We start from the raw sequence: 16095 nt of genomic DNA on the forward strand, positions 1-16095 counted from the left end.
AAATATTTGGTAATAAATCTAATAAAGTTAGTTTTAATCTTAATAAAATTATATAAACATAAATAACATTACTTAGACTTACAAAAATACTTTAAAAGAAAACAAATAACTTACAAAAAAATTAATACATGATAATTTGGTACAGGATAACACTTTTTTGGATTCATCTTTGGATTCATGGGATATCTTTTGCTAAAGTGGCAAAACTAGACAACGGTAAGTTATAAAAAGTAGCCCAAAAGTAATCGAAAAAAGTGTTGTTAACCATACCTAACTAAAGATTCGCTAGAAAAGGAACCGATCATTGTGATGATGGTAACAAAAAGATCACACGTTATTTTCTAAAATAAATATACAAGTTATCGCAAAATAATTTCATTTCTAATAACAGCTAAAAGCTCCTAAGATTAATATATTACAACTTAGTTTGTAAAATTTGATAAATAAGCGTGAAGTCTTAGTTTTTTAGCATTAATCGTCTTCAAGCATTTATCCCAGCAGTATTTAATTACGCAAGTCTCTCTTATGTAATAATACAGCCAATAACATTATTTTTAGGTTATGTTTGTAGTATCTCACAAATAAAATCGACTGACTGTTATTTCTTGATAGCCATGAGACCAGCAAATGCTTCTAAGCATATTTTGAATTTTTCGAGTAACACTTAATTTATTTTAAGAGTATATTCGAAATGCAATATTAGTAGCTTGTTTGGAAATATTCATAAGGTTGGTTCACTCCCAACTCATGGATGTAATGATTTTAGTAGATCACGTAGTATTACGTTCGTGTAAAAGTGTCGTTGATAAGCAATGATTGATAATAATCAATATTTTATTTTAATTTTTATGGTTTACAAAGGAATATTCTGTAGAACAGTATTTAAAATTTCTTTTGTTTTGTTTAGTTCTAAATCGATAATATTTAGAAATACACACCGAAAATTATTAATATCTATAGTTGGGATAGTGAATATTTAGTGTTTTAATGAACTTTATAACTTTTAATACCTTTTTACTACAAAAAAAAATCAACAAATACACCTATCTGAACTGAATTAACCTCACTTTTTGGTCTTTTATTTTGATCTGAAAATAAAGAATATGTTACTCAAATAACAATTAAATTACCAGTCCCTTTTCAGCGAAAGACAATAAATGCAATCTCTTCTAATGGCACAAATTCTTTTACACAAAATTAACACTAACTGATTAACTACAAATTTTTCCTTCAGACAAAAAAAAAATAAATGTTAAAATGTGTTTCAAGTTTTTGTACAATGTTGATAAATCCAGCGGTTAAAATGTGCGCGTATGTTCAACATATTGTGCATTCATTTTGATAAAAACATTAAATGGTAATTATAACTGATTTCGAGTTTAATGTAGTTCAAAAAATTGTAGACCTTCCATTAAGCACAAAGCTACTTACTTTAGTTTTTCCAATTTTGGAAAAAATACGGCGAATAACCCAGCAACTTTAATTCCGTTTGCTTGAATTAAAAAAATTATCAAACACATTTATCCCTCAATGATTTTCTGAAGTAAAAAACGGAAACTGTAGAAAACGGTTTGACGTATGTGCATGAACGATTTGCACGTGCGCCTAAACTTTTTATAAAGTAAATTATATAAATTGTACATATTTCTTTAGCTCATGATTCATTCCACATCGTATATTGATTTACTGTACTAGAGAGTACATTAAAATTACACTCCCGAGGGGAAAATGTTACAATTTTATAGCTTTTTTTCACAATTTTATTTGTTATTATATCTACACGTTTTCATCTCTAGAATCATATCTTATTGTTGATACTTACACAAATTAGATTTTTAGTTTTATACCAAATAAAACCACTTTTTTTGGAGGTTCTAGAACAATAGAAATCCCTAATTAAACGCATCGTTTGATACGCATTGTGAACGCAGGTAAGAATCCACTAAATGGTGCTAAAATTATGCTAACCAGAAGGACAATTACAAAAATGTAGTAACATCACACTGTAAAATAGTTTTTCATTTAAACAATGTTTTTAATATTTATATAGAAAAACAGAATTAAATTTGCTGTGTTTTCGTATTCAGAACATCCATCATGATTTTTACAATCTAATAATTATTCAACTGATCTTCATTTAACAAAAAGAACACATTTTCAACATCTCACTCAACTTTGGTACAGTTCTGTGCTACCCCATGTATCCACCCTTTAAGAAAAGTGATGCAATTCATCAAAAGTTGGAGAGTATGAGGCGTTCAAAAAAAGGGCCATTCTGTATCAGACAGATCAGAATCAAACAAAAATATTTACCGGTAAAATTTCAATTGAGTTACTTATCTAAAACTAATGAACCAAATTTTAAATTTAAATTATTTGCAAATTTGGCTGTTTGATTTAATATTAGTAAGTAACACACTATCCCAAAATTCCTTCATCAATACAAAGCTTGTCGTACTTCTAAAACGGTTTAGACTTATTAAATCTAATGCACAATATTTTTCTAAGCATTTTAAAAAGATAATCTGTGAATGAAAACCATTTAAAAAAAAAAAAATCCACAAGGAAAATAATTCCTGTAGCTGGCTGTATACCACGTATAACAAAAGAGGTTAGTCTTTGTATGTGGGTATAATTTATTTTATAAAAACCCTTAAAAGGGCAACATTACAAGCACGAACGTTTTCGGAACAACTGTTCCATCATCAGGTTAAAATACAGGTTACCATGCCTGAGCCACCAAAATATTTGGGTAAAAACCCTTTAAAATGTAATGTGTTACCAAAGATTGTACATGTTGTTGATAATATTATATGATGTTTAATATTTTAATTAGATTTTACTTCAGGTAACATACACCCATGCTTAAGTGAGTTCCAGTGTCCGGAGAGTAAACCTCTTCAAACGGACTACGGTTGGCAACTGTAGTCCGTTTAGCTCAGTCGTAGCTCAGTTGCCAACCGTAGTCCGTTTGAAGAGGTTTACTCTCCGGACACTGGAACTCACTTAAGCATGGGTGTATGTTACCTGAAGTAAAATCTAATTAAAATATTAAACATCATATAATATTATCAACAACATGTACAATCTTTGGTAACACATTACATTTTAAAGGGTTTTTACCCAAATATTTTGGTGGCTCAGGCATGGTAACCTGTATTTTAACCTGATGATGGAACAGTTGTTCCGAAAACGTTCGTGCTTGTAATGTTGCCCTTTTAAGGGTTTTTATAAAACCATTTTAATATTGTTTAAACTATATTAACAGTTTTAAATTTTACTTACTATTAATCTTAATATAAAACATACTTTAATTGATAGTAAATTCGAATAGAAAACATTTTCTTCTAAAATCGGTTGACATTTTTTGTTTTTTTTTAGGTTAAGTGAGGTTATGTCTAAAATTATAAAATCAGCTTTAAAAAATCGCATTTCGTTTAATTGAACAAGTTTTACTGGTTTCATTTCCTGCAGTTTTTGTATTGTTAATCGTTATTTAGTATTTATATGTAGATTTCGACATGATTGAGTGAATAAGTTGGGATATATTCAAGTGCGACAGGTAGGGTTTCTCTTTGGAGAACTATCACAAACTGGCTAGATGGCAGCTTCTAAAAGTGCACTTTATTTAACCTTTACCAGGATATCAGCTTAACTACTTGAATATAATGGAATGACAATACTAATATAAATGCTCATAAAAAAATTTAAGACTTGAGAAATATTTCTTTTTAAACGTTGCACATAATTGTGAACAAACCTCTCAATAATAAAATCATTAGCAATATCATGGAATCTGTCGTACTGTTTTTTGTTAGATGATGGACTAAAGTTCCTAGTATGATTATCCATTATTTGTTATTTGGTATATTTGTAATAGACAATACTAGTTAAAGCCGCCTTCATCTGTAAAAAATTCCACTTAAAATTAGGTATCATCGTTCCATTACAATTGTTTGGCTCCATACTTTATAAGAAGTTTAGTTCTTTGAAGGTAACATTATATGACTAGATATGTTAACAACTCTTAATGGCATATTCTAAAACAATCTCTACGCACCTTAGAAAATCGTCTAAATGTTTCACAATTTTCACGAATGGAAAATTTAGAATTTATCTGAAGGAAGAGGAATTTATCAATGTAGACTTATAAATCTTACATTTTTATAATTCCGAAAAGTGGAAGTTTGCACACGGTATTTTTACGAGTTACAACATCACCAGTAAACTAAAGGTTTAACATTATTTTCCTAGCATAACTTTGTTATATGCCATATTTTCTAAAATGTCTTGATATTTTGCAATTAATCTTTTCTATCTGACACAGAACGACCCGTAGAGAACAGAAAAAAAAACACATATGTATATATACCGGGTGTATCACCTTGTCACTGTGAGAAGAGGAATAATTACAAATGTTGCTTAATAGAGGCCGCAGTTGCGCAGATTATTCGCGATGATAACGTCAGTGACTGCGTCAAAGACGAATTGGATGTTATGCGTGTCTGTTGCGCATGTCATGTGGCAGTAAATTTCTTTGGTTGTCGATTTATTTTTCGCTTCAAATTGGGCTTGAATGTACGCTGCGGCTTCACCGTATTCTTGCGCACCTACAACAAAATTGATGTGTTAATTAATAAATAATATATCTAGTTAAAAAAGACTGCTCGGTTAAAAGTAACCATAACATTTTGAGCCAATGATCGTTCAAAAGGTAACATTGATTCAATATTAATTTATTTGCCACGACAATGCTCAAGTTTCGAGGTCATAGAACTAGAGTATGATTATATTCACATATTGATAATAGTTATACGCCATAGATCAATGTTGTCATCCGTAAACAGTAGGTACAACATGATGTCACAAAAATTAACAAATTTTTCGTCTAAATTCGGTTCTAAAAATGTAGGACCACTGATTTTATGTTAAGATAACGTTTACACTGTCTAAATAATATTACATTGATACTATAAATTTGCACGTCAATTTAAAACGTCTTACACCTACTGTATAAAAGAAACATACCAATCATACAAACCATAAATCATCGAAAACATCTACTTCCATAATCGAATACAGGCAAAGATAAATGGAAAACTAACACAGTGTATACCAGTACAAAGCGGAGTCAGATAGGGTGACTCGTTAAGCCCACTTCTCTATACTCTCTCACTAATATAATAATGGACGAATTAATACAAGCAGTACGTAAAGGTCATGGCTACAGAATGGGGAACAAAGAAATCCAAATATTATGTTATGCAGACGACGCCGCATTAATCGCCGAGACAGAAGACGAGCTCCAAAGATTAACACACATCTTCAATACAACAGCCAAGAAATACAATATGATAATATCAGCAGAAAAAACCAACTGTATGACAACATCTAAATGCCCACTACGATGTAAAATCGAAATTGATGGGAAAATAATAAAGCAGGAAGCAAGGTTTAGATTACGGAGATGCTGAAGAAGAACGACAACAAAGCTTAAAAGCAAGTAAAGCGACGGGATCTCTTAGTGTCAGTTCCACCAACGTGGTTAAGTGAGGTTAAATTTCTTCTGTCGATGTTACTTTAGGTTTCGCATTTTTTCGACCTAATTTGATTATTATATAGCTATTTTTTGTAAATTCTACCGTAATCTATAGTATACAGTAGTATATAATGATTTATAGTGTATATACAGTTTACGTAGGTATATTTTTGTGTTGATGGGATTTTTATTTATATATTTTTTTTTGTTTTAAATTCAACTGAAGTGTTGGTAGTGTTACGAACATGCTTTCGGCATGGCCTATGTAACGGTTGCATCTCGAAATGGCTTCGAGAACCTTCGCGATGTATCGAGCGCTGTAGAAATCCATTTGTCAAACAACGAATTAGAGGTGGGACTACCCCAGAAGATTCGAGAATAATACTTTTTGGTATATATATGTAACGATGTTATGAGTGAGTTTAGTTGATAAGAGAGTACCGAACGCTACAGTAGTTTATCGTGTATAGGTATATAGAATATAGTGTGTGATTTTTGAAAAAATGGATCAGACAGAATAGATTCGCAAAATATACAAGAAAGATCACCATGTGACATCGAGTTAGAATCATGTGATCACCATTTAGAATAAATATTAAAATGAAATTAAAGACATCATCAAAATTTTTTTTTGTTGATTCTTTATTAACAATGAGTTAACAGGATAAGAATTTTTGACAATTTTGCAAAGTTGCTATCTTTGATAATTTAAGTTTTTTCCTTGGTTAGGTTAAGTAAAAACTTGTATGCTGGAACGCAAATTTCAACTAAGAAATTTTTTTGATTACGCTAAAGTTACGTAAGATGTTACTTAGATCACGTTGGTGGAACCGAACGTTAATGACACAATCTATAGGAAGAACAAACATCTAAGACAAGACACAAAAACACACATCTTAAACGGGACGACTACTAGAAACAACAGAGATAAAAATACTCCGACGAATATCAGGGAAAAGTCTATTGGATAGGGACAGAACGGAAACATAAGAAGAGCATGCAATATAGAAAACATAAATAGATGGGTGACAAAACGGAAAGGAGTGAAACGAACACATTAGTAGAATGGCAGAGGATAGGATAGTACGAATAGCACGAGATAAGTCACCAAATAGACGAAGAAGTATTGGCAGACCAAAAAAAAATGGTGCGACAATTTAAACAATTTAGGAGGCTAATATTGAAGAAACAGGCTTTAAAGTCTACATATAAGAAGGAAGAAGAAGAATTTAAAACTTGAAAGAAAAATATGAAATTAACTTTGTAGTTTACTAGACTGCTGGATTTGAAGTTTTTTGGATCATTGTTTTCTCCTAGCACGGTTTCTAAACATTTGCTCATGGAAATAGGTAATTGAAATTTATCTATATGATTACACATGATTGGGTGGTTTTTCGTTTTTTTTTTAAGACAGGACGTAGGTTTAGTCCATATGAAAAGAATCCATATAAAATTAAATATGTTTTAGAAATATGGTTCAAATATCGCCGAGCCCAGAACTAGAATCTTAACGGTTTAAAAGTACTGTATTAACTATTTTTCATTGTAATGTGCTTATTAATGGCAAGATTAGAATTTCCATTGTTAAGGAGTGAATGGGTTACACATGATTTTTATGAGTGTAAAGAGTCCACAAGGGGATTCTTGTCACTATATAGAGAGGCATAAGAAATCAGATTGACTATATTTTAATAAACAAAGATTCAAAAATTAAATCATACCAGTAAAATCCTACTTTGGTGCAGATATTAAGTCAGAACATAACCCACTTTAGCCTAAATTTAAAAAAATCCACAAATCTAATCCTATAACATATATCTTAAATAACCAAGACATAATGACACCAAATATTCAGATATTCCACATACGGGAATATCTGAAGAACAACATATCTAAGTCAGAAGTAGTTAATTTAGTTGAAACAGAAATAAACCACTTAGGAAACCTTTCTGAGCTAAATATTAAACAATTACTGCGAGCCAAAATGACAGAAAAAAATCATAGATGACCGCCAGTATATTACACATGATGCGACAGAAGCCTTTCCAAGGGGAAAGACTACGCCGCATATCAGCGTCTAGATAGAGAGATAAGAAAAGCTGTCTGAGAAGCTAAAATCAGAATTCTGGAAGAACAGTGTAAAGAAATCGAGATATTAGAACGTAAATAGAGTTCGTTCAACCTCCACAAAAAGATCAAAAAAGTAATAATATTCTCTAATATTTGGCCTACTAAAATTTGTATCCCATTGTTGGAAGCTCCACATTATGTTGCTAGAATTATGCGTGGTGTAGATATCAGATAAGTAGTTTGCGATCATAACGAATTTGTACGTTAGTAGGCAAGTAAATATTACAAATGAGTTTACTATGTGTTATGTAACTTGTATCGCAATTGCTTCAAAATATCAATCAGTTCAGTGAAAAGGATTCGTGGTCTATTGAATTTTTTCACATGAGAAAAATAATGTTATATTTTTCGCCATATCAAATCCTACAGTATCAACCTCAATATAAAAAATCATTACCTTAATGCAACCCTGAGTAATAATTTCTACCTAATTTTAACCCCACCCCTTGAGACATTCAGACAGTTTTAAAATAGCAAACAAAAATTACGCTCTCTCTCCTAGTTGTGTTCGTCAAAGACGGACGTTTTCACACCTCTATCTGATTTTTGTTCCGGTAGCAACTAGATAAAATACCGCGAATCACTCTCTGCTGTTGACTCGCATAGACAACAGACACATTGTGCTCAGCTCTCTGATCTTGGCCTTCGCAGCTAATAGAAATAATTTTTCTATCACTCGCTGCTGTTGACTCGCATATACAACCGACGCAAATGTGCTCTCTGATCTTAGTTTTCGTGCTGAATAGAAGTGATATTTCGATCACTCAATCGAGTAAAACCGTTAATTCGAGGCAGACAAACTCGTACGAGTCCGCGAGTGAATACACCAGCAATATTGGTAAAACTTTTATTATTTTGATTTGGTTATTGTATTCTTCTTCTTCTTTAAGTTCCGCTCCTATCGGAGATTGGAAATCATTCTGGCAAATATAATTTTGTTGGTTACGCGCCTGAATAGTTCAATTGAACTGCATCCAAACCATTCACGGAGATTGCGTAGCCACGAGATTTTACGTCTTCCTAAGCTTCTTTTGCCTTTGATTTTACCCTACATTATATTCCTTAGTAGTTTGTATTTTTCACCTCTCATGATGTGCCCCAAGTATTCCAATTTCCTGATTGTTTATTGTATGTAGAACCTTAATTACTGTCTCCTTAATATATTGAACCAGCCCTATTTAATACAGTTCTCATACTCTGAAATTATATTAAAAATTTCACATATGTACAGTACATGCCTTAATTCTATAGTATTTTTACAAAAACACTTAAATCGTTTTGGTGAATATATACTGGAGGAGTAAAGTTAGTTTCTCGTAGGCATTTCATTTTTGGGCAGTATTCGGATTGAATAATTAACAGTATCTCGAAAAAACAAAATTCCACCTATATTTAGCAATGATACCTTAGAATCGAGATTCCCTTCTGACGTCAAGCGATAACGGTTGTATGCGCAAGAAGCGTTAGTATATCGTGGTTAAAGATCTTAGGAAACAGTGTATTCGCCATTTTAAATGAACATGTGACAATGAAAAAGTTGTGAAAGCAACGATTCAGAGCGTTAATGAGCTGTTTTAGCGCAAATAACAGGACTTTTGCGTTTATATTACAATAAATAAAACATAGATCAACCACTTTATTTTGTAGTCGAATCAGTAGCTGGCGAAATGGACAGTAGCAGAAGTATGGCGCCCAAACCGACCAATTATTTTGTTCATCGATTATCTTGAAAAGGGAATAACTGACATGAATTCGAGAGTACGAATTCCCACTAGTATACTTTCCGTTTAAGGCCTGGCTCTGATTACTACTAGACGTTTACAGACGTTAATAGATATTGGGGCCAAGTAACTTTTACAAAATATTCATTGAATTGTTAGAAAAGCGTTGAGATCAGTATATCTTTCTTGGACTTGGAATGTTGATGAAAATTTTGCTTAAAAGTATTATTACGAATAAAATATTGAAATTCAACGTTGACTGAATAATGTAAGAATAAATGCGAACATTTTTGTCTGTTTTTATTTGGTGGTCGTTCAGTCATATTAGCTTACGATATTTCTCAATAGAAAATATCTCGAAGCAAATTATATTGACAATGTACTAATAGGAACGTGCAAAGCGACATACATAGGTAAAATATTACCAATTAAATTAAATTTATGGAGTTCCTTATAAGTTATTCTAATCGCATTAGAATCTTGATTTAAGATCTAAATTATGTTGCGTAAATGCCTTATCTTTTGGCCTTTTACCAAACGAAGCTTAAATTTGAGATGGATGGTTGGCAAACATGCAATATTTAAATCAAAAATGTGTTCATGGGAGTGAATAGTTCTTGATTATAAGTGTGTAAGGGTTCTATGGCACCATTAAATAAAGCAGTTATTATGTAAATATTTCTGTGGGTTACGTAGTCAAATCTAAGGGATTTATATTAATTGTCACGGGAAATTAGAGCAAAATTGTAAAGGTACAACACAATAATTAATTATATGACTATAGTTATATACTATCTCTAGTTTTGTTCAAAAATAAGAATTGTGAATTCTGAATCTAATTCAGTCTATACTATTACAAAAATACCGAAATAGTAAATATTTTAATTTTATATGTTTAGCTTGTATTTTGAGCAATACTTCCAAATTGAAAATAAATTGCCAAAAATGTAAATATGAATTTCTAAAATTTTTATTATTTAACAGCATTACTATCTATATTTTAAGAAGATTTATAAAATGTTGCAGAACGAATCACCAAGAATAGAAGTAGCATCTACATGCTAATGATAATTGAATTTTTGCAAAATACATAGAATCTATGAAGATAATAGAACCGAGGAAACAATGGTATTTCCACAGTTGATAAAAATATTTGAGATTTGTCCTGTGACATCTTAGGTAGTTTTTCAACACATATTTTTAAGAAAAACAAAAATAAACTTCCTAAAAGTAAACCGTTGTCAAAAAGGTGTCAGAAACTTTACTTTTAATTATTAAGATATTTTAATAATTTAGAAGGTATTTTACAATTTATATTTTTTTCAGAATATCATACATGCAAATGCTTGTTTTTGTAAACTAAGATTGGATCATAGGCTTAAAATATATTTTTTCTTCAAACGTCAAATAATGATGACATTACTTATCTAACTTGATTCTGTCAAAGTTTGATGTCTCCGCCGGCAGTTTTTTTTCCCATTTCTTTACGGCGGAGGGAAAAATGTTGTCATGGCAACAATATGAAACATGTCACAAAGCAACAATACAAATAATGTCATTAACAACAATTAAACACCATTTTTATTTATAGTAACATTAAAAGTACAATTAGTTAATGAGGCATTTTCAAAATTGAAACCGTGCAAAAATGTTCCCAATTCTTGATACGCATTGGTAATTGTTGATGATACTGATGGTCGAGAACAACTTTCAGCAATCATTCCCGATGTTGGCGAATCATGAGGGTTTAAAATTTTTTGAGCATTATCGTTCTTATTTCTTATTGAATCCTCTATATATCCTTCGGCAACCGTGCTTGATTTCCAGCTCCCATGTCGTTTGAGGCATTCTAGATTTCCGCCTCCATCAATTAAAAGTGTTGCTGAAGTTCGTCGTAAAGAGTGACCCGTGTATGCGATTGCATCGTTTAAATTTAAATAACTAGCTACTTTTTGGGCTACTGCGCTGATCGAATGTATTCCCATGACGCTTCGGTAACACTTTCCATTTTGGTACTTGAAAAAAAATCAGTTTTCTGTGAAATTTTCAGGCCGCAGTGATGCATACTTTTTATACAGTTTAATGTAGTTTTGACCAATTATCGTAAAAGATCTAATTTGTCGTGTGTTACTGTCTGGGATTTTGATAATTATTACATTTTCTTTATCCTCAATGTCCACAGTCTTCATTTTTACCATTTCGTCGCATCGACAGGCGCCGGTAACCCCAATTAACAAAACAATCTGACATATTTTTATAATTTAGTAGAGTATACTACATGCTTTGCAATATAATTTTTTTTACCTTTAATCCTAAATACAACTTATCTGGCGCTTCAAACAAAAATTTATCAAACTCGTCTTTAGTGAAAACTTTAGACTTCTTTACAGTATATCCTTCGCTTGTTTTTTTCAGAAAGGCACGTAACTTTATATCCAGATTTTTTCTAATAACTAACTCGGATTTTATCATAGAGTATCGTGACCACATTGTAGAAGATTTCCATTTATTTTCATTTTCCATTATATTTTGCCGTACTCCTCTTGTATCGCACCACTCTTGGAGGTGCTTGTACGCTAACCGATACTTTATTCCGGACTTGGAGGGCCCCAAACGTGCTACTGCATCATTAGCCGCGGACTCAATTTCGTTTAGGTTTTCCATTTTCGCACTAAATTTGCGCTTGCGGTTGCAACAACAATAAGCTGTCTTTAATTATTGCAAACAACTGTCAAACAACTGTAACCAGGGAGACGCAAATCCCACCGACGACTTAATTATTTTAATTTCTAACATCTAGACGACTTTGATAGTTTTCACAGTTAATTTCGAGTAAAAATAGCGTATGAATTGTACTATTTATGGTTGAAAATTGCTACGTTTGAAGAAAAAATAGTATACTTTATTCGGCAAAGAAGCGACTTTTCTTGACTTGCTCTCTATTATGCGCGGGGCGTCAAGAAAAGTCATGCTTCTCCGCCTCATAAAGTAATATACTATTTTTATAATTATAATTATGTTTATTTACAATCTACATCATTACAGAATACTAAGTAAATATGTTACTGGTTTTGGGGGTGAAGGAGAGACATCCAATGATGTCTCACCTTATTCTACTTTCTTTTAGTTTTAAAGTAAGTATTGGGGCCAGATTCTATCTAGTCTTGTTGTGGCTGGACCATTGTTGAATAATTCCTTTACTAGCTTATTTTCGCAAAATATCCTGGCTAAGAAATTTGAGAGAGTGGTTCGGTTGCAGCTCATTAGAATTATTCAGAAACGCGGCCAATAAAATTAAAATAGCGATGATGATTTCCAACCTCCGATAGGAGAAGGAACCTGAAGAAGAAGAAGCTTATTTTCATGGGGAATGGTACGTTCATTTTGTGACTTCGTGGCTCGGTAGATTTCTTCTCTGATGTCGATGTCACGTAGTGAAGTGTTTGATTATTTACGTACCATGGTGCATCCACTATCGATCTTAGCACTTTAGAGTGGAATCTTTGGATGATATTCAGCGACGTTGATTATGGCTTTGTATAGAAGAATTTTGTTTTGGATGTGAAGTTTTTATTTACGTCCAATACATTTGCCGGAAGTCGAGCTGTCTTCTTTTGGTCTGGGTATATTTCTTCCAAGTGAGACGTTGGTCAAGATGGAGGCCAAGGTATCGAGCATTTGTTATTGTTGGTATTCTTACATTTTCCATTCCATACAGATGGGCATATTTTTTGTTTTGTTTACTTTTGTACTCAATTTTGTATACCAATCACGGAGTATGTTCAGATGATGTTGCAGGTTTTATGAGGTTTGTATGGGATCTTCATTTACAGCTGACTGGTGTTGCTACGTCGTCAGCAAATGAAGTGATTGCAGTATTATTAGTCTGTGGTATATCGGCTGTGTAGAGTGAGAAAAGCAGCGGCCCTAGAACACTACCCTGCGGGACTCCGGAGTTGATAGGGCAGAGGTTGGATTGTTGGTCATTGCATTTTACAGAGAAATATCTATCAGATAAGTAGGATTTGAGTAGAAGGAAATAGTTACTGGATAGTGCTATTTTTATTTTCTAAAGCAGACCTCTGTGCTAGACTTTGACAAACGCTTGTGAGATGTCTAGAAATATAGCGTTGCAGTATTTCTTTTATTCAAGACTTTTTGATATTTTATTTATCATTGGATGGACTTGTTGGGTAGTGAAGTGATTTTCCCGAAAACCAAACTGATGTTTTGTAGTAATGTTAGGAATTCATGATCTGTGCATATGCTTTGTAGCAGCAATCTTTCAAAAACTTCTTTTAATGACGAATTTCAAATTCTTCACATTCAAAATAAAGGCCTTAAGCTATCTTTATTAGAATATATGGAAATTAACAAAATAAAAAACACAGATATAATTCTGAATGACCAACTTGAGACAAACAGTTCTCCCCTTCTCAACTTATTCAGTTAAAGACTATAACGTGTAAACACATACCAAAAATAGATCACTTGAGAAAGGCACTCTAGCCGAAACAGCTGTAGTGATAATAATTTAAAATAAATTTTGTGGAAATGTTGAAAACCAAAGTTTTCAGTATTTTATTATCAGATTCCTTTGTTTGTCTGTGTCGAATGTTATTTGTTATATCTGTTGTGGGTATAGAGTGATGGATATGTTTTATTATCATTCTGTAAGCACGTTCTTCTTTTATTTGGTAAGTGTGGTGAACAATTTCTTATCAGGCATATACATCAGCAATACTATTATATATGTTGTAATCTTGACAGTGTCGTTTGGCAGAGTTCTAGTATAGTACGTTTCTTCCTCCACAATTTGTTCAATGTTATTGACCCTATGTGTAAAGTTTTTTGACGCCATATACGAATATTGGAGGTGGTTTTGGTATTTTTTGTTTTAGTTTGTTCAGGGCTCTCGGCGCTTGATAATACACTGTATCGATTTTGTATTTTTGTTGATGGTAAGCTTTTAGAATTGGGATCGTTATTTTGTTTTGTAAATTTACGTTTTTTGACTACTTGCCATGAGTTTTTATTTTGGGTTTCTTGATTGTCGTCTTCGCTAGTCTCTATATCGAGTTTTCTGAATGTGTAATTGCAAGTTTTAGCTTTCTGTTTGAGGAAGAAGAAGAAGAATAAAAAGAAGAAGGTTTATCAGATATGAAAAATACAGAATTATACATAAATCTACATCAAGAGTCTAAAGGATCAAGTACAGAAGTCTGCATTCATGTAGACCAAATCGTTTACTCATTGGATAAAATCGGGGAGGATCAGGCAGGCTTCACGGCAGGAAGATCATGCATAGACCACATATACACACTGGAACAACTGTTGAAAAAGAAAAAAGCAAAAAATAGAGATATACACTTGGCATTTGTGGACCTGAGAAAGGCGTATGACTCTGTACCAAGGTCAGAACTATGGGAGGCAATGTACAAATTAGAAATACAGACGGAGCTCATAGAAGTTACAAAAGCTCTGTATAAAGAAAATAAAGTGTCCATTAAAATGGGAACAAGAATCATAGGAGACTTCACCACAACAAAAAGGCTCCTGCAGGGTTGTTCCACATCTCCAACCCTATTCAAAATATACTTAGAAAAAGCCTTGACTACATGGAAAAGAAAATGCGAAGGCATGGGAGTACCGGTACGGAACGAATACCTATATACGTTAAGCTTTGCAGACGATCAGGTAGTGATTGCACAAGACCAAGACGACCTCAGCTACATGATGAAGAAACTACAAGAAGAATATACCAAGGCTGGCCTAGATATTAACCTCGCGAAAACAGAGTACCTATCTACAAGTGAAGAAGACATAGAAGACCTACAGATTGATGACAACGTAACAATCAAAGGAAAGGATAAATTAAAATACCTGGGGTTTATAATCACGAAAAAGGCAACAACGGAGGAAGAAATTACACAAAGATTAGGACAAACAAGAACAGCAATCCGACAACTTAACTCAGTATGGTGGGATAGACACCTAAATATGAAGACAAAAACGCAGATTTATAAAACATTAGTGCGAAGTATTATGACATATGGGGCTGAAAATTGGATCATAAACAAGAAAAACAGCAGTAAAGTAGTAGCAACAGAGATGGAATGCCTGCGAAGATGCTGCAGAGTAACAAGAATGGATAGGAGAAGCAATGACGAAATAAAGCAAAGAACATCAATAGAAACAGACATACTAACATATATAGAACAAAAAAGATTAAAGTGGTATGGACATGTAAGAAGAACTAGCGACAGCAGATGGATAAAGAGAATAACCGAATGGAGCCCCATAGGAAGGAGGAAAAGAGGACGACCCCGAAAATCCTGGAGGAACGAAGTAGACGACGCCATGAGTAAGAGAGGCCTAAACGATGGAGAATGGAACAACAGAGAGAGATGGAAACGGTTGAGCGAGGGAAGGAAGTGAATACTGTAGAATCCCTAAATATATATATAATGCAATAATAATTAACAAAAGTAACTTTACAACTGCTCATTTCAAAGAATTTTCTATGCGTTTTCATTAAAATTGTGTCACATTCCTACATAGTATACCGGTCTTCATCTTTAGTATTTAAAATCAAATAGCGATCTTGTCACTAAAAAGGCTTCTTTTTACTAATTCCTCTTGTCTAAAATCTTGTCTCTTGTCTTTTTATATGTATTTCGTAGACTATATGTTTCCTAATGTTGT

At 32.6% G+C, this 16095-nt stretch overlaps 1 protein-coding gene across 3 annotated transcripts in view; it reads right to left on the minus strand.

Moving 5' to 3' along the window:
* Positions 1–780: 780 nt before the first annotated feature.
* Galphao (G protein alpha o subunit) overlaps positions 781–16095 on the minus strand; it is a 259119-nt gene continuing 243804 nt past the window's right edge. For all 3 annotated transcript variants that reach the window (XM_072520493.1, XM_072520494.1, XM_072520491.1), the window contains one exon: positions 781–4610. In XM_072520493.1, the coding sequence (XP_072376594.1) occupies positions 4423–4610 (188 nt within the window). In that variant the 3' untranslated portion in view covers positions 781–4422. The remainder of the gene's footprint in view (positions 4611–16095) is intronic.

This window comes from Diabrotica undecimpunctata, chromosome 1, assembly GCF_040954645.1.
Source record: "Diabrotica undecimpunctata isolate CICGRU chromosome 1, icDiaUnde3, whole genome shotgun sequence".
NCBI lineage: Eukaryota > Metazoa > Arthropoda > Insecta > Coleoptera > Chrysomelidae > Diabrotica > Diabrotica undecimpunctata.